The 23790-nt window shown below is 44.8% G+C and overlaps 1 protein-coding gene across 2 annotated transcripts; it reads left to right on the top strand.

Moving 5' to 3' along the window:
- The first annotated feature begins 1952 nt into the window (after positions 1–1952).
- On the top strand, positions 1953–17406 carry LOC139404936 (tumor necrosis factor receptor superfamily member 16-like). 2 transcript variants are annotated; one of them, XM_071147477.1, is made up of 6 exons: positions 1953–2528; positions 12280–12412; positions 12546–12911; positions 15137–15380; positions 15620–15762; positions 16014–17406. In XM_071147477.1, the coding sequence occupies exons 1-6, from the start codon at positions 2487–2489 to the stop codon at positions 16334–16336; spliced, it is 1251 nt and encodes a 416-aa protein (XP_071003578.1). In that variant the 5' UTR covers positions 1953–2486; the 3' UTR covers positions 16337–17406. The 2 variants fall into 2 exon arrangements, with proteins under 2 accessions (XP_071003578.1, XP_071003579.1); XM_071147478.1 differs by having other exon boundaries at positions 1981–2528; positions 15597–15762; positions 16014–16319.
- The last annotated feature ends 6384 nt before the right edge of the window (positions 17407–23790 follow it).

The following is a 23790-nucleotide window of genomic DNA, read 5'->3' as shown; positions in this document are numbered from 1 at the left end:
GCGTTCTGGCATCCGCCAAACCCAGATTTGTCCGTCGGACTGCCAGATGGTGAAGCGTGATTCATCACTCCAGGTAATGTGTTTCCACTGCTCCAGGGTCCAATGGCAGTGAGCTTTACACCACTCCAGACGACGTTTGGCATTGCGCGTGGTGATCTTAGGCTTGTGTGCGGCTGCTCGGCCATGGAAACCCATTTCATGAAGCTCCCGACGAACAGTTCTTGTGCTGATGTGGCTTCCAAAGGCAGTTTGGAACTCTGTAGTGAATGTTGCAACTGAGGACAGACGATTTTTACGCGCTACGTCCTTCAGCGCTCAGCTATCCCGTTCTATTAGCTTGTGTGGCCTACCGTTTTGTGTGGCCTACCTGAGCCGTTGTTGCTCCTAGACGTTTCCACTTCACAATAACAGCACTTGGGGCGGCTGGTAGCCTAGTGGTTAGAGCGTTGGACTTGCAACCGAAGTCCAATGGAGATTACATGGCCCTGTGCTCAATGTTATTCACCTGTCAGTAACGGGTGTGGCTGAAATATCCGAAGCCACTCATTTGAAGGAGAGTCCACATACTTTGTATACATAGTGTAGGTACACACTTATAAAAGTATATGTTGTATACAAATTATATTGGATAATTAGGATGTCAATGTATAATATTGTAACCTAGCACTTGTAAAACCAGTATGTAGGCTAAGCTCTACTGTCGTAGCATGTTGAAGGACAATCACTGATATTTAGCTTAGGCCTAAATAATGTCTGGGCTATTTAATAGGCCTATTAGTTACGATCAGAGGTCATCCATTTTATGGGCGTGACCCAGGCATGCAGAAAGTAGCAGCTTTTCAAGTTCATGTTAGATCTTTTAAATGATACAAAAGGATTTCTAAGACAAACATTGGGTGAATGACACACCTTGTAAATAGTTAAGAAGGCACCGCATGGGGTCCTGGGGACTTCAGAGGGGGACAAATGGAGACGTCTCTCAGACACAATAGCAGTACCACTTCAAAGACTGTCTGGCTGCTGGAGAGAGAGAGAGGCAGAAGAGGAAGAGACAGCCAGGATAGAACAATCAACAGAGGAGGTCACTGATATGTTACAACTCTGGTAGGCTACTGTCGGAATGTCCCAATGGCACCTTATTCCCTATCTAGTGCACTACATTTGAGCAGGGCACCATATAGGGAATAGGGTGCCATTTGGGACGTAACAATAGGCTGCTGTGTGAGACTACTTTCTAGGCTACTAAAATTAAGTACCTGAAATGAGTTATGTATAGAGGCAGCTGGTCCAAAAACCTAAAATATAGAGGCTATACCATATACCTTCCCTGAATATTTGAAAACTGTTTAAATAATGTCTGGGCTATTACATCTATATTTTAGTCATTAGCAGAAGCTGTTATCCAAAGCGACTTGCAAATAGTACATTAATTAAATAGCCCTGACATTATTTAGGACTAAGCTAAATATCTGTGTTTGTGCTTCAATAGTCTATTACGGTATAGTTTAACCTACTTACCGGTATTACAACTGCTAGGTTACAATATTCTACATTGATATCTTAATTATCCTATATCATTTATATACAACATATCATTTTATAAGCATGTGCTTATTTACATATATACAAAAAAAATATAGGCTATTATTTGTGTTATTATTGTTAATAAAAAAAGAGTGTGACGGAGAATATTAGCCACAAAATAGTAATTTCTGTAACCCCCCTGGAGAAATAACCGGGGGTTTAAAAATTAAGACCGCAAAATACAGCCCGGGCTACATCAAAGTCCCAACGTCCATTCTTTAAACAGATCCCTAAAGGCATCTTCCGGAATGTATCCCCTTTATTTATTACAGTGTATCAAGTTTCATCTCCATTTGAATATCACTTCAATGTGTTTATTGCCGTCGCGTATCAGCCAATCACAAAGCGAGGACCCGGGCTCCAGCCGTAGAGAGCTGAAGGCGTCGAAAGTGAACCAAGCGCTTGAAGATCGAGGGGCCAAAACGCTGCGCTTCAGACTCACACTCTGCAAGAGGAACATGCCAACAAAGATTGAAGTGTGACTCAACTGTAGGGAATGTAACAAAGAAACGGTCTACAGTAAAAGTAGATGGTGTGTAGCCTAAAGAAGAGGATTTTTTACTGTTTTCCTGACGTTTTCTTTCATGGCAGTTGATTTCACTTAAGAGAAGCGGCACTCGGACTTGCTGTTGAGTTCTGAGGCAATTTTTCTTCCGCGGTATGTGTAAGGATACTTTGATGCAGTTAAAAAACATGCTCTCGTTTGGTCGTGTTCTTGTTACTCTCAAAGTGATTTCTTGACAGCTGTGAATAGTTTTTAGGAACCTAGGTGCGCTTTTTTGGCATTTACCTGGGTTACGTCTCACGGAGTAGGCTATTGAAGCCTTCTTCGGTCCCAAAGACTTTTGAAGGGGTATAGCCAACTCATTGTACGGGATTTTCCATCGGCGAAGAACTGTGACATGGATGCGCTTTGGGTCTGCACACTTTTTCTGTTCGTAAATGTAAGTGTCATGTCGCTCCTGTTCCTGATATACATAGGCTGTAACTCACTAATATATCTCATAGGCTACTGTACAGTAATACACGAACAGATCAATTCCCTCCCTGTTATTTTCTGCTGAGAGTGCAATGTATAGTAACGCACATTACTGTCCAACATGAGGCGAATTCATTATTTAGCCAATCTGCATAAAGTTAATGATTTTGGCTACATTGTAAACTATGTTGGCATTACGCACGCGCTACATTGTAATTACATGAATTTATTTTATGTAACCCTTATTTTACCAGGTCATTTGACTGAGAACACATTCTCATTTACTGCAACGACCTGGGGAATAGTTACAGGGGGGAGGAGGGTGGTGGTGAATGAGCCAATTGGAAGCTGGCAATGATTAGATGCCTTGCATCTTGGTTGTGTTACATTGTAATCTAGCCAACTTCTCACTCTACATTGACAATGTTCTGTATAGCTACAGAATGTGACATATTGTCATTATCTACAACTCTCCTGCTTTTACTCAGAGATAAACTCTATTTTTCTGATCTGAGTTTATCTTCCATACCAATTGATAAGGCTTAGGCTGTATTATAAGTGTGTGTCATTTAAACGTTAATGCAGGTAGTTAAAGTGAGAGATTTGATTTGTACAGATCAAAGTGTCAAAATAATCCTTTCCACAGCTGGAGAAGATGACAATTTGACACTCCATCTCCTTTCAAGTCCAACAGACCCGAGGGCCTGTAGAGGAGAGGAGAGGCGGCATGTCTTGTCATGTTCCCAGGGCCTAACCCTTTCTTCAAGATCAAAGCACTAGAGATAAAACTCCATCAGATCTTAATTCACTCTGCATTCATGTGACCCCGGAAAGATATTTATCTGTTTAATGAGGGGATAAAAACAACAAACGTTCATTTTAAATGGAAAACAACGGTTTGTTTCCCCAAAACACACCTTTGTTTCTATCACAGAGGTTTGTTTGAAAATTTTAAAAAAAACTTTTTTTTTTGTGAACTTCAGCAATTAGTTTTCTCTGCTTAATATGAATGTTTTTTCAAACCTCAATGTATTAAATATCATTATACTTGTCGTTGAATCACACCGGCCCACTAATGTTAGTGGTTTGATTGTCCAAGGTCCTCTGTTACATTACCAAACGGTATTACAATTCATAGATAGTGCCATAGTCCTTCCTTGCGGCAATTCCTGGTAGAAATGCGTCATGAGTAAAACTATCGCTGCGGTCTGGATATCCGGAGCAAAGAAATTATAATTTCTCTCAGTCTGTGGCGAGAGAAGGGCGACCCTGTTTGTAACAGAACAGTAAATGTAATTTCCATGTTGACGCTAAGCAGTTTTCTGGTTGGTTTTCACTTGAACTCACGACCGCCACTTTGCTTTCCCACAGCGACATCTTTGAGAGAGTAACTCAGCATTTTGAGAACTTGAATAATAAATTGCAGACAGACAAGCAGGCTTACAGTGGCATGGCTATTGGTATCCAGTAGTTTGTCATGCTGTTAGGAGGAGATGGAAAGCTCAGCATATTCCCTGACTGGAACAAAACATGGTTAACAAAAAAAAAGTTCCAGATTCCAAACGTTGACTTTTTAAAGATGACCTGCTACTGCTGATGACAGTAATCAGTGTGCAGATTAAAATCATGGACCAATCAGACAGGCAAGCAGCGCTAGCTCCACCCTCCCTACACTTCCCTCTGCCTTAGTGTGTCTGTCCCAAAATGGCACCCTATTGCGTATATAGTGCACTGCCTCCCAAATGGCAACCTATTCCCTATATTGTGCACTACTTTTGACCAGGGCCGATAGGTCCACATTTTGACCAGACTTGCCCAGATAATGAGTCATGGAGGCAATTATATGCATCCCAAATAGCACCCTATTCCCTACATAGTGCACTACAGGACCTCTATCTACATCTCCTGTTCTTCTGTTTCTGCTGGACGTCTCAGGGTGGAGCTGGTGACACCACGCTGCTGTCCTCAGGGTGGAGGTGGTGACACCACGCTGCTGTCCTCAGGGTGGAGGTGGTGACACCACGCTGCTGTCCTCAGGGTGGAGGTGGTGACACCACGCTGCTGTCCTCAGGGTGGAGGTGGTGACACCACGCTGCTGTCCTCAGGGTGGAGGTGGTGACACCACGCTGCTGTCCTCAGGGTGGAGGTGGTGACACCACGCTGCTGTCCTCAGGGTGGAGGTGGTGACACCACGCTGCTGTCCCCAGGGTGGAGGTGGTGACACCACGCTGCTGTCCCCAGGGTGGAGGTGGTGACACCACGCTGCTGTCCTCAGGGTGGAGGTGGTGACACCACGCTGCTGTCCTCAGGGTGGAGGTGGTGACACCATGCTGCTGTCCCCAGGGTGGGAGGGTCAGGGTGGAGGGAGAGCCCTGCCTCCTGGGGCTCCCCACCCTTTTATGTGCTCATCACTCTCACGTGGAAACTCCATGCTGCTGCAGCCAAGGAGTCAAATATCATGTCAAATGGGATCGCATTGCAAAAAGGCCAAAGGGCGGCTTTAGGGAGTGTGTGTGACTGCGCGCTTCTGTGTGTACATGTGCTTCTGTGTGTATTCACCCTTTTGTGTGTGTGTGTGTGTGTGTGTTGCTTATGTGTGTGTTGACGGAGTGACCGTGACAGCCGTGGAGTTCATAGCACCTTTTGAAAGCAGAGAGGGCTCCATGGAGGTCTCCTCTCACCAGGGAATCAAGTCCTCTAGTACTGAAGTGGAGAGAGCAACTGCGGCCCCTCAACTCTCGCCAGTGGCCCTGGTGCAGACAGATCAGGTCTATGTGTTCTCTTTTCTCATGGTCCTTGAGCCAAGGAGGTGTCGACTGTGTAGGCTACTTGGCTCTGTATGTAAGCAAGTCCTGAGCTACCCCATAACAGTCTGAAAATGGTTTATATAAGCTAGCATATAACAGCACAGTACACAATGATTCTAATATAGTTCATCAAAATTCTAACAAGTCAGCACTTTTTTTGGAACAAGATTCCACTCTGATGTCATATGCAAATCGGGTCACTTTTCATGTTGACTTTCTCAACTGCCTTTTCCTGTTCAGTAGGCGAGTACGGAGACCTTTTACACAAATTCCCTCTGAGGTCCATAAATCAGAGCTCTGTTAGTCCCAGTCCTGATTACTGTGGTCATTAAGCCCTGGGCAGGGTGGATGTTTATACACACACACACACTACACACGCGCACACACACACACACACTCCACCCCATGAACTGGTGCACGGAGGGGAATATTTAACTCTATATTTGGTCAGCACAAGAGGAAATGCCAATGGGTCTGGCTCTGCAGAGCAAAGTAGAGCTGGAGTGGACCATGTCTGGACTTTCTCGTGTGTGTGTGTGTGTGTGTGTGTGTAGTGTGTGTGTGTGTGTGTGTGTAGTGTGTTGTGCGCGTGTGTGTGTGCGGTTGCCAGTTTCTGGTCTACAGCATGATGAAGCAGCAGTTGGAGACACTACCAGACAGCATCGCTGCCACAAAATATTTATAATTCAGTGGATGAGTAATTGTATGTGTGGGGTACAGAGATGAGGTAGTCAATCAAAAATCATGTTAAACACTATTATTGCACACAGAGTGAGTCCATTCTACTTATTATGTGACTTGTTAAGCAAATGTTTACTTCTGAACTTATTTAGGCTTGCCATAACAAAGGGGTTGAATACTTAATGACTCAAGACATTATGGGGTCTTTTGTTTAGGCGACTTACACAAAATCTGAATCCAATCCATTTTAAATTCAGGCTGTAAAACAACAAAATGTGAAAAAAGTCATGGGGTGTGAATCCTTTGTGAAGGTGCTGTACGTTCCCAGTTTAAAATGATACCAGTAGACAATGTACACCAGATTTTGTACATGCCTTTTAAGTGCTGAAATATAAAATAGTTTAGTGCAAATCCAAGCCTTGTAATTTAGGTGCAAATCCAAGCCTTGTAATTTAGGTGCAAATCCAAGCCTTGTAATTTAGGTGCAAATCCAAGCCTTGTAATTTAGGTGCAAATCCAAGCCTTGTAATTTAGGTGCAAATCCAAGCCTTGTTATTTAGGTGCAAATCAAAGCCTTGTAATTTAGGTGCAAATCCAAGCCTTGTAATTTAGGTGCAAATCCAAGCCTTGTAATTTAGGTGCAGGATGACATTTGTTTTAGATGACAGTTAGGCTACAGGAGGTGAACATTACAGGTAATATTCAAGATGTTGTGAAGACCAGCGTGCTGTAAACATTCTAAAATGTTGTGAAAACCAGCGTGCTGTAAACATTCTAAAATGTTGTGAAAACCAGCGTGCTGTAAACATTCTAAAATGCTGTGAAACCAGCGTGCTGTAAACATTCTAAAATGTTGTGAAAACCAGCGTGCTGTAAACATTCTAAAATGTTGTGAAAACCAGCGTGCTGTAAACATTCTAAAATGCTGTGAAACCAGCGTGCTGTAAACATTCTAAAATGTTGTGAAAACCAGCGTGCTGTAAACATTCTAAAATGTTGTGAAAACCAGCGTGCTGTAAACATTCTAAAATGTTGTGAAAACCAGCGTGCTGTAAACATTCTAAAATGTTGTGAAGACCAGCGTGCTGTAAACATTCTAAAATGTTGTGAAAACCAGCGTGCTGTAAACATTCTAAAATGTTGTGAAAACCAGCGTGCTGTAAACATTCTAAAATGTTGTGAAAACCAGCGTGCTGTAAACATTCTAAAATGCTGTGAAAACCAGCGTGCTGTAAACATTCTAAAATGTTGTGAAATCCAGCGTGCTGTAAACATTCTAAAATGTTGTGAAAACCAGCGTGCTGTAAACATTCTAAAATGTTGTGAAAACCAGCGTGCTGTAAACATTCTAAAATGTTGTGAAAACCAGCGTGCTGTAAACATTCTAAAATGCTGTAAATCCAGCGTGCTGTAAACATTCTAAAATGTTGTGAAATCCAGCGTGCTGTAAACATTCTAAAATGTTGTGAAAATCAGCGTGCTGTAAACATTCTAAAATGTTGTGAAAACCAGCGTGCTGTAAACATTCTAAAATGCTGTAAATCCAGCGTGCTGTAAACATTCTAAAATGTTGTGAAATCCAGCGTGCTGTAAACATTCTAAAATGTTGTGAAAACCAGCGTGCTGTAAACATTCTAAAATGTTGTGAAAACCAGCGTGCTGTAAACATTCTAAAATGTTGTGAAAATCAGCGTGCTGTAAACATTCTAAAATGTTGTGAAATCCAGCGTGCTGTAAACATTCTTTTGTCACCAGTGCTTGTTTTGTTGAACTGTTGTCGTCCTCACTGTTGCTCCTACGGCACTAATCTGGTGAGCACCTTTTGGAGCTCCGCCCAAGCAGGTCATTGGATTGGTTTGACATGTTGTGAGGTGTCACTGATTTCCGGGTTCTGACCCCTCTTTAGCTGATTTCTGCCATGGAACTTCCCCGGGAAGCCTGGTTCACAACAATGCTTGTGCATTCCAAATGGAACCCTATAGGACTCTGATCTAAACAAGTGCACCAAGTAGGGAATAGGGTGTATTTGGGACACAAGCTAAATACACGGCCGTTGAAAGAGACTACAAGCCATTGGCCAAGCTCTTCTCACACAACTCACTGTGATGGGCCATTCTCACATGTACATTTTCTGTCATTTAGCAGACACTCTAATCCAGAGTGATTTACAGTCAGTAGTTATTTAGCAGACACTCTAATCCAGAGTGATTTACAGTCAGTAGTTATTTAGCAGAGACTCTAATCTAGAGTGATTTACAGTCAGTAGTTATTTAGCAGAGACTCTAATCCAGAGTGATTTACAGTCAGTGGTTATTTAGCAGAGACTCTAATCCAGAGTGATTTACAGTCAGTGGTTATTTAGCAGACACTCTAATCCAGAGTGATTTACAGTCAGTGGTTATTTAGCAGACACTCTAATCCAGAGTGATTAACCGACAGTGCATTCAACTAAGGTAGGTAGAACAACCACATATCACAGTGATAAGACAACCACAGCTCACTGTAGAAGCGCATGTGATAGCTGAGATGAATACCTGTTGAAACTGAGCTCCCATCACCCTGATACTGCAGATCTGTGCTAGCTGAGGTTCACATGTTGTCTGGCTCCTCAAATAATGGTGCAATAAAACCTCTGTGCTGTTTTTCTTGGCATGAAATGTGCCCTCCTTCCCTTCAAAGCTGTGATGTTGTTCTTGGAATGAAACATACCCTCCTTCCCTTCAAAGCTGTGATGTTGTTCTTGGAATGAAACATACCCTCCTTCCCTTCAAAGTTGTGCTGTTGTTCTTGGAATGAAACATACCCTCCTTTCCTTCAAAGCTGTGATGTTGTTCTTGGAATGAAACGTACCCTCCTTTCCTTCAAAGCTGTGATGTTGTTCTTGGAATGAAACGTACCCTCCTTTCCTTCAAAGTTGTGCTGTTGTTCTTGGAATGAAACGTACCCTCCTTTCCCTTCAAAGTTGTTCTGTTGTTCTTGGAATGAAACGTACCCTCCTTTCCCTTCAAAGTTGTTCTGTTGTTCTTGGAATGAAACGTACCCTCCTTTCCCTTCAAAGTTGTTCTCTTTCTAGTGGTGGAATTGTTTCGGTGCAGTTTTGTGACTGGAATGATCAAATTAAATTAAATGTTATTTGTCATATTGGCCAAATACAACAGTGAATTCTTACTTACAAGCCCTTAAAAATAGTGTTATATTTACTAAATAAACTAAAGTAAAAATGTTTTATTAAATTAAAAGTAGCACAATAAAATAACAATAATGAGGCTATATACAGGGAGTCAATGTGCAGGGGTACAAGTTAGTTGAGGTAATTTGCACATTTGGTCCGCACATGCTCTGAGTACACATCCTGGTAATCTTTCTGGTCCTGCGGCCTTATGAATGTTGATCTGTTTAAAGTTCTTGCTCACATCGACTACGGAGAACGTGATCAAACAGTCGTCTGGAACAGCTGGTGCTCTCATGCATGCTTAAGTGTTGCTAGCCTCGAAGCGAGCATAAAAGGCATTTAGCTCATCTGGTAGGCTCGCGTCACTGGGCAGCTCATGACTGTGTTTCCCTTTGTAGTCCATAATAGTTTGTATATGCCCTGCCACATCCGACGAGCACCAGAGCCAGTGTAGTATTCAATCTTTGTCTTGTATTGACACTTTGCCTGTTTGATGGTTCGTCTGAGGGAATAGCGGGATTTTTTATAAGCGTCCGGATTAGTGTCCTTCTTATTGAAAGTGGCAGCTTTAGCCTTTAGCTAGGTGCAGATGTTGCCTGTAATCCATGGCTTCTGGTTGGGATATGTACGTACGGTCACTGTGGGGACGACGTCGCAGATGCACTTATTAATGAGGCCGGTAACTGAGGTGGTGTACTCCTCAATGCCATTGGATGAATCGCGGAACATATTCCAGTCTGTGCTAGCAAAACAGTCCTGTAGCGTAGCATCCACATCATCTGACCACTGGCATGGTGTGTGTGTGCGTTGGTTCCTGTGTGTGTTGGGCTCGTTGGAGGCTCCACATGTTGACACAAGCTGCTTCTTGGAGCAGACATCGGAGACAGCGGTTTCTCCCAAATGGCACCCTATTCCCTACGTAGTGCACTACTTTTGACCAGAACCCTATTGGCCCTCGTTAAAAGTGTGTACTATAAAGGGAATAGGGTGCCATTTGGGAGTGAGTCGGGGAGAAATCAGAGGGTTGTTTAGCTGTTAGCAGGAGGTTAGTTGTTAGACATCTGTTAGTTCCTGTCTACCCTCAGGCTCCAGGGATAATGGCTAGTGGGTCAATCAGCCCTCAACATGGGCATGTTTCAGATGCCTGACTGCCTTAGAGGAGGGCCTTGATGGGGGGGGGGGGGGTGTGCGTGTGTGCGTGTGTGTGTGTGTGTAAATCTCGTTCTTAGACATAGTGAGGGGCAGTCGGGAGGGAGCGACACACACACACACACACACCTGCAGGGCTGGGGGGGGGGGGGGGACATCAAAGGCCCCCTCAAAATAGACACACATGCTGGGCTGCGGGGGCTAACTGACACACCCGCCTGGGGCTACAACGGTCTCCCCTCCTCCTCACCCTCCCTCCCTTCCTCCCACCCCTCACTGTGTCTGAGGACAAGAGACACACACACACACATTGTGACTATAATGTCATTCACACCCATGTGGAATGTGTCAATGTGGGAGGGAGGAAGCCCTTTCTACTCCTTCCTTCTTCCTCATGTCTCAGTGTTTTCCTTCTCCTTTGTTTTATTCTTTCCATGGGATTAAAGCCAGTCTGATTATAGCCAGTCTGATTTAAAGCCAGTCTAATTGAAAGCCAGTCTGATTTAAAGCCAGTCTAATTGAAAGCCAGTCTGATTTAAAGCCAGTCTAATTTAAAGCCAGTCTGATTATAGCCAGTCTGATTATAGCCAGTCTGATTATATATAGCCAGTCTGATTATAGCCAGTCTGATTATATATAGCCAGTCTGATTTAAAGCCAGTCTGATTATAGCCAGTCTAATTAAAAGCCAGTCTGATTATAGCCAGTCTGATTAAAGACAGTCCCTCCTGCTAGGCTGCACTGGGCTCTATAAGCCCTTAGGAATGTCTGATGTATCCCTCATGTTTAACACACACTGGGGCTGCCTCCCAAAAGGCACCCTATTCCCTATAGAGTGCACTACTTTTGAGCAGAGCCCGGCGAGCCCTATAGACCCTGGTCCAATGTAGAGCCCCATATAGGGAATAGGGTGCCATCTGGGCCTCAGTCTGGCCCCTCCATTACCCGGCCGGGGCAGATAAGCGCTCAGCACTCTGAAAACAGAGCCAGATCAAAATATAAAAAAAGACTATTTTCAATACGCCCACCTTCTCCCCATTCTTTCCATCTGATGTCGAGGCAGGAAAAGGGGTGTGTGTAATTGATTTCCTGATTTCTACACAAACATTGAGGTCTTATTTTTGAGTCTTTGGTTGGTGGAACTGGACTGGCCTTGACTGAGACCAGCCGAGAGAGACGCTTGTGCTCTTACTCCTCCAAACATAGCTTGTCACCATAGTTTCCATCATAATCTTGAACATGTCTATGTGTTGGCTTGTCACCATAGTTTCCATCATAGTCTTGAACATGTCTATGTGTTGGCTTGTCACCATAGTTTCCATCATAGTCTTGAACATGTCTATGTGTTGGCTTGTCACCATAGTTTCCATCATAGTCTTGAACATGTCTATGTGTTGTCACCATAGTTTCCATCCTAGTCTTGAACAAATCTATGTGTTGGCTTGTCACCATAGTTTCCATCATAGTCTTGAACATGTCTATGTGTTGGCTTGTCACTATAGTTTCCATCATAGTTTTGAACATGTCTATGTGTTGGCTTGTCACCATAGTTTCCATCCTAGTCTTGAGCAATCTATGTGTTGGCTTGTCACCATAGTTTCCATCATAGTCTTGAACATATCTATGTGTTGGCTTGTCACCATAGTTTCCATCATAGTCTTGAACATATCTATGTGTTGGCTTGTCACCATAGGTTCCATCATAGTCTTGAACATATCTATGTGTTGGCTTGTCACCATAGTTTCCATCATAGTCTTGAACATGTCTATGTGTTGGCTTGTCAACCACTTAGCACTCATCAGTTTGATCTATAAAAGAGTTCCCTCGTCACTGGCATCTGCAGATAAATACATCACTATATCTATCTGATCATTGATGCTAAGCTAACTGTTTTGTTTATCCTTCCAGGTTGCCCTGGGAGATGCCTGTGTCAGTGGGCAGTTCAGCCAGTCAGGGGAGTGCTGTAGCCCGTGTCCTCCAGGCCATGGGGTGGAGGTAGAGTGTGGGATGGAGGACACCAAGTGCCAGCCTTGCCCTGAGGGTGAGTCATGGAGGCAATAGGGTTTAGATGCTGTTGTTTATACCATTCCCCCAGTAGACATACAGCTATAGTACAACACATACTGATAACACTGTGAGATACATTCAAATCACCTATACCTTGTATGTTCTAGGAACATTCTCCCCATCAGACGGTCTCTCCCCGTGCCTCCCCTGTGCCCGCTGCCCGGCTGGCATCCCAGAGCTGACCTCCTGCAGCGCCACCCAGGATACCCACTGTGACTGTGACCAGCACTTCTACCTTTGGCGGGATGGGAAGAGTGTGGCAGGGCTGTGTGCCGCCTGCACCATGTGTGGACGGGGCGAGGGGGTGGTGAGGCTGTGTGGTGCCCAGGGGAACACCCAGTGCCAACCATGTCGCCCAGGAACGTTCTCAGAGGAGAAGAGTGATATCAAGCCCTGCCAGGCCTGCTCTCAGTGCTCTGACACTGAGGTGGAGATCAGAGCCTGCCAGCTCAACTCTGACACCCTCTGCATGGGTGAGTCTCTGTGTGTATGGTGTGTGCGTATGGACTTAAAGTTGACCGGGGCAGCTCTAGCAGGGCAGACATTTGACAAACTGACTTATTGGAAAGATGGAATCCTATGACGGTGCCACGTTGAAAGTCACTGAGTTCTTCAGTAAGGCCATTCTACTGCCAATTTTTGTCTATGGAGATTGCATTGCATTGCTGTGTGCTCGATACAGTTGTCAGCAACGGGTGTGGCTGAAATAGCTGAATCCACTCATTTGAAGGGGTGTCCACAGACACTATATATACAAAAGTATGTTTCCCATGCCAATAAAGCCCCAGAGAGAGAGAGAGAGAGAGAGAGAGAGAGAGAGAGAGAGAGAGAGAGAGAGAGAGAGAGAGAGAGAGAGAGAGAGAGAGAACACATGTGGCCAACACCTGTACCCACACCTAATCTGAACACTTAGCAACACTTGAGGAAACATGAGCACAGTCCAACAGAGAGAAAACACTCTTAAGTGCTGCAGTCAAATGGCTCGGAGCCGACAGCTCTTAAAAAGGGCCTGACAATCTAACTACCCCCACACCAGACCCCAGGGCCTTGGCACATTGGTGACCCCAACATGGTAACCCCTCACCGGCTCCAAATGACCAAGCCTTGGTCTAGTGGCCTGGATCTCCCCAGGAGTCTGGTCATCTGAACACACAGGTCACCCCATCTGACACTGTAGATAGAGGTCAGGGGAGTCCCCAGTCGTGTTTGATCCTAAAATGGGCCGGCTGTAGAAGGAGTAAGGAGGGGTTTGGGGGGGGGGGGGGGGTGACTGAGTCAGGGGCTGTAGAAGGAGTAAGGAGGGGTTTGGGGGTGACTGAGTCATGGGCTGTAGAAGGAGTAAGGAAGGGTTTGGGGGTGACTGAGTCAGGGGCTGTAGAAGGAGTAAGGAGGGGTTTGGGGGGGGGTGACTGAGTCAGGGGCTGTAGAAGGAGTAAGGAGGGGTTTGGGGGGGGGGGGTGACTGAGTCAGGGGCTGTAGAAAGGGGTAAAGAGGAGGGGGGGTTGACTGAGTCAGGGGATGGTAGCTGACTGGGTCGGGGGGGCTGGTAGCTGACTGGGTCAGAGGGGGCTGGGAGCTGACAGGCCCTCACAGACTACTGCTGCTGGATTAAATTTGGCAACAAGATCATTATTCAGATAGCTGGTAGTGTTATCAAATATGTTCACTGTTTGTGACTGTGTTTGCTTCAACTGTAGGTATGAAAGCCCTCACATTCTTTACACAGTCATTGACTTATTACAAAAAAACATTGTGCCAATGGTAGATGTGTCAAGGCCCTTGATTTGATGTTGAGACGGGGATAAGGACAGGGCAGATATGTTGAGACGGGGATAAGGACAGGGCAGATATGTTGAGACGGGGATAAGGACAGGGCAGATATGTTGAGACGGGGATAAGGACAGGGCAGATATGTTGAGACGGGGATAAGGACAGGGCAGATATGTTGAGACGGGGATAAGGACAGGGCAGATATGTTGAGACGGGGATAAGGACAGGGCAGATATGTTGAGACGGGGATAAGGACAGGGCAGATATGTTGAGACGGGGATAAGGACAGGGCAGATATGTTGAGACGGGGATAAGGACAGGGCAGATATGTTGAGACGGGGATAAGGACAGGGCAGATATGTTGAGACGGGGATAAGGACAGGGCAGATATGTTGAGATGGGGATAAGGACGGGGCAGATATGTTGAGACGGGGATAAGGACAGGGCAGATATGTTGAGACGGGGATAAGGACGGGGCAGATATGTTGAGACGGGGATAAGGACAGGGCAGATATGTTGAGACGGGGATAAGGACAGGGCAGATATGTTGAGACGGGGATAAGGACAGGGCAGATATGTTGAGACGGGGATAAGGACAGGGCAGATATGTTGAGGACGGGCAGGTTGAGACGGGGATAAGGACAGGGCAGATATGTTGAGACGGGGATAAGGACAGGGCATCTATGTTGAGACGGGGATAAGGACAGGGCAGATATGTTGAGACGGGGATAAGGACAGGGCAGATATGTTGAGACGGGGATAAGGACGGGGCAGATATGTTGAGACGGGGATAAGGACAGGGCAGATATGTTGAGACGGGGATAAGGACAGGGCAGATATGTCAAGTGGCCCCCTTCTATCCTTAGTGTTTCCTTCATGGTTCAGTGGTTCTCTAATCAACAGTCTCCCATCTCTCTCCAACCAACAGATAAGAAGCTCCACATCCTGTCTCGTCCCCCTGAGTCTGACGGCCCTCTGGCCGCTCCTCGCCTGCCTGGGTTAGGGTTGGTGAATGATGGAGAGGAGGCCAGCCCTGCCCCTGGAGGAGGAGCAGCCCCCAGGGCCCCCGGGTTCACCCCTCAGGATGATGGGAGCAGCAACCACATCCTGGTCTACGTATCTGTTCTGGCTGCTGTGGTGCTGGGCCTGCTGCTCTACGTCGCCTACAAGTGGTGAGTTGACAGGAGACACGCTGCCGTCTCATTGGCTGCATCCTGATTCTCCACACTTGAAGCATTGCATTGGTGTGAGCATTGGCTGGAGGGAGTTGTTAAATGCATAACGGGGGTGGAGAATTGTTTGCAAACCTTTCGATTGCCGTCGTGTATTTCCGTTATAGGTTGTGATAAAAATGATCCTGTTGTTATGTTTAGTAAAGAGTGTAGAAGTGTTTCCTCCCATGTCTCGTCAGCTGGACGTCGTATAAGCAGAAGCAGGCGTTGGGTAAAGCCCGCGCTGCAGAGCTGGGGACGTGTCCTGAAGGAGAAAAACTCCACAGTGACAGCGGCGTGTTCCTGGACTCACACAGCCTGCAGGATGGCCAACCAAGTAAAGGTAACAACCAACAGCCATCTCACGACTACGCCACAATTAACCTCACTGCACTACACTGTTACTGGAGTGAGAACAGAAGCCCAAGTTAAATACATGTTCTCATCTCTCTCAATGTAGAGCACATTTAGCATTTATCAGACACTCTTATCCAGAACAACTTACAGACGTCTTTTCTTATTGGCTATTCTCATCTATTATAACTGTTGAATGGACTTGTGACGATCTGTGTCTGTTGTGTATTCTACCCCCAGGTAGTAAGAGGGACAGTAAGCAGGACGGCCGTCTGTACATCAACCTGCCCCCCCACAGACAGGAGGAGGTGGAGCGTCTGCTCCAGGAGGGGAGCGGGAGCCGCAGAGGCTCCTGGAGGACCCTGGGGGCCGCGCTGGGCTACGAGCCCGAGCAGATGGACCTGTTTGGGCACGGCGAGGCCCCTGTACACACCCTCCTTTCCAACTGGGCTCAGCAGGAGGGCTCCACTCTGGGGCTTCTGTGCTCGGCGCTAGCCCGCATCGAGAGGCCCGACGTAGCTGCCGCCCTCACCTGCCCTGCCCAGGGGGTGTCTGTGGTCTGAGGAAGGAGCCATGTTTAGTCCCAAATGGCACCCTATTCCCTATATAGTGCACTACTGGTAAGCTAAAGGTCAAAAGTAGTGCACTATGTAGGGTGCCACAGAGCCTTCCTCATGAGCCTGATAAGACTGGGTGGCATTCATTAGGAACCAAACGCAAGAAAACGGACTGAATCAGGGAGTGACGACCTGAACTTGAACCAATAAGAAATGTTTGTTTTCCGTTGCGAAACATACTGCTGCGGCGTGTACTAATGAATACGAGCCTTGTGGACATAGGAGAGGATGGATGGGGCAAACAGCCCTCCTTCTCGCCCAGTGGGAGGGCATGGCATGCCAGGGGAGGTACTCGGCGAGGAGTACCCATAATGCCCCATAATGCCTCAGACATTTGAACTGAAGAGGACAGTGGAAGTGTTGTTGCTGGCTCGTTGAGCTGGGTCATCCTCTATTGGAAATGTACAGTATATCCACCATTCTGCCAGTATATATATATATATATTACCATACTTGTGTATAATCTGCCCAAGCGTTCTAGGAATGGGTATTTATTTGCAGCAATGTCAGAAGGATCCACTCTCTTTCCTGATTTGTTTTGTAGCAATGTGAGGAGGATGCACAACAGCTGACCGTAACTAACTGAACAGGCATGGGAATGAAATACTCTGTAGAATATTCTTTACATGAAATAAAGGCATTCTGTTCATATTAACAATCAGTGGTGAATTTTAAGACCTTTGTAAATATTTGATCATACATTCATTGTAATATAGTGTTAGAAAGGTTTTCAAGCGTGAAGGGGCAATCGCAAACATCTTTGACTGAGGATGCATGATGACTCCCTCTCTCTCTCTCTCAGCTACTCCATCTTAAAGACATTGGGAGGCCTCAACTCAGTGATGTACTATCAGCGTTGTTAGCCACTGCCTCTCTCCTATCATGGTTTCTGGTGTGGCTGGCTATCCAGAACATTATCGTGATGTAACAATCAATCACTTATTCTTGTGTATATTCTAACGTCATGGTGTGTGTTTTTCTAAGATGTCGTTTTATATAATAAATGCTTTTGAAGGTGTGAGAGAGTCAAACGGTGCTCTCTGAGCTTGTTGTGTTACATGCTCTGACAAGTACAGTGGTTTCTGTCCTACGCGGACGTAACAGCAAGCAGCTACCTGCTCTGTGGTAGTTTATTCTGGAGATAATCAATGGCCGTCTTTGTTTGTCTCAGTCACCTAACTGAACAAGGGGTGTGACTTGTAACATAAATTAAACAAGTATGTGGTCATGTCAGAGGAAAGTATGGAAGACTTCTATTTACAGTTGAAGTCGGAAGTTTACATACACTTAGGTTGGGGTCATTAAAACTCATTTTTCAACCACTCCACAACTTTCTTGTTATCAAACTATAGTTTTGGCAAGTCGGTTTGGACATCTACTTTGTAAACGACACAAGTAATTTTTCCAACAATTGTTTACAGACAGATTATTTTACTTATAATTCATTGTATCACAATTCCAGTGGGTCAGAAGTTTACATACACTAAGTTGACTGTGCCTTTAAACAGCTTGGAAAATTCCAGAAAATGATGTCATGGCTTTAGAAGCTTCTGATAGGCAAACTAACATCATTTGAGTCAATTGGAGGAGTACCTGTGGATGTATTTCAAGGCCTACCTTCAAACTCAGTGCCTCTTTGCTTGACATCATGGGAAAATCTAAAGAAATCAGCCAAGACCTCAGATAAATATTTTTAGACCTCCACAAGTCTGGTTCATCCTTGGGAGCAATTTCCAAACGCCTGAAGGTACCACTTTCATCTGCACAAACAATAGTATGCAAGTATAAACACTATGGGACCACGCAGCCATCATTCCGCTCAGGAAGGAGACGCGTTCTGTCTCCTAGAGATGAACGTACTTTGGTGCGAAAAGTGCAAATCAATCCCAGAACAACAGGTACTTGTGAAGATGCTGGAGGAAACAGGTACAAAAGTATCTATATCCACTGTAAAACGAGTCCTATATCGACATAACCTGAAAGGCAGCTCAGCAAGGAAGAAGCCACTGCTCCAAAACCGCCATAAAAAAACATTCTACGGTTTGCAACTGCACATGGGGACAAAGATCGTACTTTTTTGAGAAATGTCCTCTGGTCTGATGAAACAGAAATAGTGTGATTGGCCATAATGACCATCGTTATGTTTGCAAGCCGGAGAACACCATCCCAACCGTGAAGCACGGGGGTGGCAGCATCATGTTGTGGGGGTGCTTTGCTGCAGGAGGGACTGGTGCACTTCAAAAAATAGATGGCATCATGAGGCAGGAAAATGATGTGGATATATTGAAGCAACATCTCAAGACATCAGTCAGGAAGTTCAAGTTTGGTCGCAAATGAGTCTTCCAAATGGACAATGACCCCAAGCATACTTCCAAAGTTGTGGCAAAATGGCTTAAGGACAACAAAGTCAAGGTCTTGGAGCGGCCATCACAAAGCCCTGACCTCAATTCCATAGAAAATTTGTGGGCAGAACTGAAAAAGCCTGTGCGAGCAAGGAGGCCTACAAACCTGACTCAGTTGCACCAGCTCTGTCAGGAGGAAGGGGCCAAAATTCACCCAACTTATTGTGGGACGCATGTGAAAGGCTACCAAAAACGTTTGAACCAAGTTAAACAATTTAAAGGCAGTGCTACCAAATTCTAATTGAGTGTATGTAAACTTCTGACCCACTGGCAATGTGATGAAAGAAATAAAAGCTGAAATAAATCTCTCGCTACTATTATTCTGACATTTCACATTCTTAAAATAAAGTGGTGATCCTAACTGACATAAGACAGGAATTTTTACTCTGATTAAATGTCAAGAATTGTGAAAAACTGAGTTTAAACTTCCAACTTCAACTCTCGCCATTAGTACTGAATCTGAGGAGACTTCCATTTAACTCTCCCCAATAGTACTGAATCTGAGGAGACTTCCATTTAACTCTCCCCATTAGTACTGAATCTGAGGAGACTTCCATTTAACTCTCCCCATTAGTCCTGAATCTGAGGAGACTTCCATTTAACTCTCCCCATTAGTCCTGAATCTGAGGAGACTTCCATTTAACTCTCCCCATTAGTACTGAATCTGAGGAGACTTCCATTTAACTCTCCCCATTAGTCCTGAATCTGAGGAGACTTCCATTTAACTCTCCCCATTAGTACTGAATCTGAGGAGACTTCTATTTAACTCTCCCCATTAGTACTGAATCTGAGGAGACTTCCATTTAACTCTCCCCATTAGTACTGAATCTGAGGAGGTTTCCATTTAACTCTCCCCATTAGTACTGAATCTGAGGAGACTTCCATTTAACTCTCCCCATTAGTCCTGAATCTGAGGAGACTTCCATTTAACTCTCCCCATTAGTACTGAATCTGAGGAGACTTCCATTTAACTCTCCCCATTAGTACTGAATCTGAGGAGACTTCCATTTAACTCTCCCCATTAGTACTGAATCTGAGGAGACTTCCATTTAACTCTCCCCATTAGTACTGAATCTGAGGAGACTTCCATTTAACTCTCCCCATTAGTCCTGAATCTGAGGAGACTTCCATTTAACTCTCCCCAATAGTACTGAATCTGAGGAGACTTCCATTTAACTCTCCCCATTAGTAATGAATCTGAGGAGACTTCCATTTAACTCTCCCCATTAGTACTGAATCTGAGGAGACTTCCATTTAACTCTCCCCATTAGTACTGAATCTGAGGAGACTTCCATTTAACTCTCCTCATTAGTACTGAATCTGAGGAGACTTCCATTTAACTCTCCCCAATAGTACTGAATCTGAGGAGACTTCCATTTAACTCTCCCCATTAGTACTGAATCTGAGGAGACTTCCATTTAACTCTCCCCAATAGTACTGAATCTGAGGAGACTTCCATTTAACTCTCCCCATTAGTACTGAATCTGAGGAATATAATTCTATACTAGGAATAAGCTAATTTGTTTTTCCACAGAATGATCAGAGGGCACATATGGAGATAATAATTTACAGTTATTACATGTTGGTCTTGAATCGTAATACAACTCGTAATAACAGGTTTATTAAATACTCCTCAATTAAACCACTTGTTGGGTCACACAGTTAAGAGGTTTGGATGTAGGAGGGTATTTAAAGGGGTTGTGACAGAGACAGTATTAGGAGGGTATTTAAAGGGGTTGGGACAGAGACAGTATTAGGAGGGTATTTAAAGGGGTTGTGACAGAGACAGTATTAGGAGGGTATTTAATGGGTTTGGGACAGAGACAGTATTAGGAGGGTATTTAAAGGGATTTGGGACAGAGACAGTATTAGGAGGGTATTTAAAGGGGTTGTGACAGAGACAGTATTAGGAGGGTATTTAAAGGGTTTGGGGCAGAGACAGTATTAGGAGGGTATTTAAAGGGTTTGGGGAAGAGACAGTATTAGGAGGGTATTTAAAGGGGTTGTGACAGAGACAGTATTAGGAGGGTATTTAAAGGGGTTAGGACAGAGACAGTATTAGGAGGGTATTTAAAGGGTTTGGGACAGATACAGTATTAGGAGGGTATTTAAAGGGATTGTGACAGAGACAGTATTAGGAGGGTATTTAAAGGGGTTAGGACAGAGACAGTATTAGGAGGGTATTTAAAGGGGTTAGAACAGAGACAGTATTAGGAGGGTATTTAAAGGGGTTAGGACAGAGACAGTATTAGGAGGGTATTTAAAGGGGTTAGGACAGAGACAGTATTAGGAGGGTATTTAAAGGGGTTAGGACAGAGACAGTATTAGGAGGGTATTTAAAGGGGTTAGGACAGAGACAGTATTAGGAGGGTATTTAAAGGGGTTGTGACAGAGACAGTATTAGGAGGGTATTTAAAGGGTTTGAGACAGTATTAGGAGGATATTTAAAGGGTTTGAGACAGTATTAGGAGGGTATTTAAAGGGGTTGGGACAGAGACAGTATTAGGAGGGTATTTAAAGGGGTTGGGGCAGAGACAGTATTAGGAGGGTATTTAAAGCGTTTGAGACAGTATTAGGAGGGTATTTAAAGGGGTTTGGGACAGAGACAGTATTAGGAGGGTATTTAAAGGGGTTAGGACAGAGACAGTATTAGGAGGGTATTTAAAGGGTTTGGGACAGATACAGTATTAGGAGGGTATTTAAAGGGATTGTGACAGAGACAGTATTAGGAGGGTATTTAAAGGGGTTAGGACAGAGACAGTATTAGGAGGGTATATAAAGGGGTTAGGACAGAGACAGTATTAGGAGGGTATTTAAAGGGTTTGGGACAGAGACAGTATTAGGAGGATATTTAAAGGGGTTAGGACAGAGACAGTATTAGGAGGGTATTTAAAGGGGTTGTGACAGAGACAGTATTAGGAGGGTATTTAAAGGGGTTAGGACAGAGACAGTATTAGGAGGGTATTTAAAGGGGTTGGGACAGAGACAGTATTAGGAGGGTATTTAAAGGGGTTGGGGCAGAGACAGTATTAGGAGGGTATTTAAAGCGTTTGAGACAGTATTAGGAGGGTATTTAAAGGGGTTAGGACAGAGACAGTATTAGGAGGGTATATAAAGGGGTTAGGACAGAGACAGTATTAGGAGGGTATTTAAAGGGGTTAGGACAGAGACAGTATTAGGAGGGTATCTAAAGGGGTTGTGACAGAGACAGTATTAGGAGGGTATATAAAGGGGTTAGGACAGAGACAGTATTAGGAGGATATTTAAAGGGTTTGGGACAGAGACAGTATTAGGAGGGTATTTAAAGGGGTTGTGACAGAGACAGTATTAGGAGGGTATTTAAAGGGGTTAGGACAGAGACAGTATTAGGAGGGTATTTAAAGGGGTTAGGACAGAGACAGTATTAGATAAGTCTTCACCCAACCTGTTTTTTAAGATATGCTTTCCCTTTCCTTGAGATTCCTGCTCCCTCCCTCCCTCCCCTCCATCCCAACCCCCTCCTCCACGACTTCTACTCACTCTGTCCTCAGCTGAAATCTGTTCATGATTTCTCTCTCTGCCTTTACTCTGTGCTCTAAGTGGGAGCAGGCCTGCGTCTCTCTCTAGCAGGGCCCGGGGCAGGCAGCGTTCCATGATTTCTCTCTCTGTCTTTACTCTGTGCTCTAAGTGGGAGCAGGCCTGCGTCTCTCTCTAGCAGGGCCCGGGGCAGGCAGCGTTCTATGTCGTCATGGACACCAGACACTCCAGCTTAACTGTGGTCTGGAGCACACAGGCATGGGGCTGCGGAATGCACATTAACTCAGAGTGGGATGGAGGTGAGGGGGGGACCCGATACCCTATATAGTGCACTTCTTTTGTCCAGATCCCTATGGGTCCCATTTGAAATTTAGGGTGCCATTTGGGATGCAAGTCAGAGGCTCTCTGCCAGAAATGTTCCATACGCACAAAAAGCTAATTTCTCTAAATGTTTTGGCACAAATTTGTTTACATCCCTGATAGTAAGCACTTCCTCTTTGCCAAGATAATCCATCCACCTGACAAGTGTGGAATATCAAGAAGCGGATTAAACAGCATTGTCATTACACAGGTGCACCTTGTGCTGGGGACAATAAAAGGCCACTCTAAAATGTTCTGTTTTGTCACACATCACAATGTCACAGATGTCTCAAGTTTTGAAAGAGCGTGCAATTGGCACGCTGACTGCAGGAATGTCCACCAGAGCTGTTGCCAAATAATAGATTGTTAATTTCTCTACCATAAACTGCCTCCAACGTGGTGAACCGTGGTTTAAGAGAACAACCGCAGACTACATGTCCACGCGTTGTGTAGGCGAGCGGTTTGCTGTTGTGAACAGAGTGGCCCATGGTGGCGGTGGGGTTATAGTACGAGCAGGCATAAGCTGTGGACAACGAACACAATTGCATTTTATTGATGGCAATTTGAATGTAGAGATACCGTGACGAGATCATGAGGCCCATTGTCGTGCCATGTTTCAGCATGTTAACGCATGGGCCCATGTCGCAAGGATCTGAACACCATTCATGGATGCTGAAAATTTTCAATTTTTTTCATGTTCTATATACTCAGACATGTCACCCATTGAGCATGTTTGGGATGCTCTGTATTGATGTATACGACAGCATGTTCCAGTTCCCGCCAATATCCAGCAACTTTGCACAGCCATTGAACAGGAGTGGGACAACATTTCACAGGCCACAATCAACAGCCTGATACACTATGCGAAGGAGATGTGTCGTGCTGCATGAGGCAAATGGTGGTCACACCAGATACTGACTGGTTTTCTGATCCACGCCCCTATCTTTAAAAAAAAAATGGTATCTGGGACCAACAGATCAGTGTCAGTGGAGGCACCTCAGATGAGGACCACCCTCAGTAAATTTCATAAAAATAAAAATGTTAAGACATTGAAAAAGTTGACCTTTTTAGATAGACCTACACTAAATATATTCACGTCACCAAACAATTGATTAAAACACT

This window comes from Oncorhynchus clarkii, unplaced genomic scaffold, assembly GCF_045791955.1.
Source record: "Oncorhynchus clarkii lewisi isolate Uvic-CL-2024 unplaced genomic scaffold, UVic_Ocla_1.0 unplaced_contig_10383_pilon_pilon, whole genome shotgun sequence".
NCBI lineage: Eukaryota > Metazoa > Chordata > Actinopteri > Salmoniformes > Salmonidae > Oncorhynchus > Oncorhynchus clarkii.
The sequence above is the reverse complement of the archived record's forward strand: the minus strand, read 5'-3'. Positions and strand labels throughout refer to the sequence as shown.

Bases quoted from the DNA above. Each gene is read 5' to 3' on its own strand.
- LOC139404936 (XM_071147477.1), top strand. From the start codon at position 2,487: ATGGATGCGCTTTGGGTCTGCACACTTTTTCTGTTCGTAAAT. The intron at 12,912-15,136 runs GTGAGTCTCTGT...TCCAACCAACAG, and splicing joins CTCTGACACCCTCTGCATGG to ATAAGAAGCTCCACATCCTG. The intron at 15,763-16,013 runs GTAACAACCAAC...TTCTACCCCCAG, and splicing joins GGATGGCCAACCAAGTAAAG to GTAGTAAGAGGGACAGTAAG.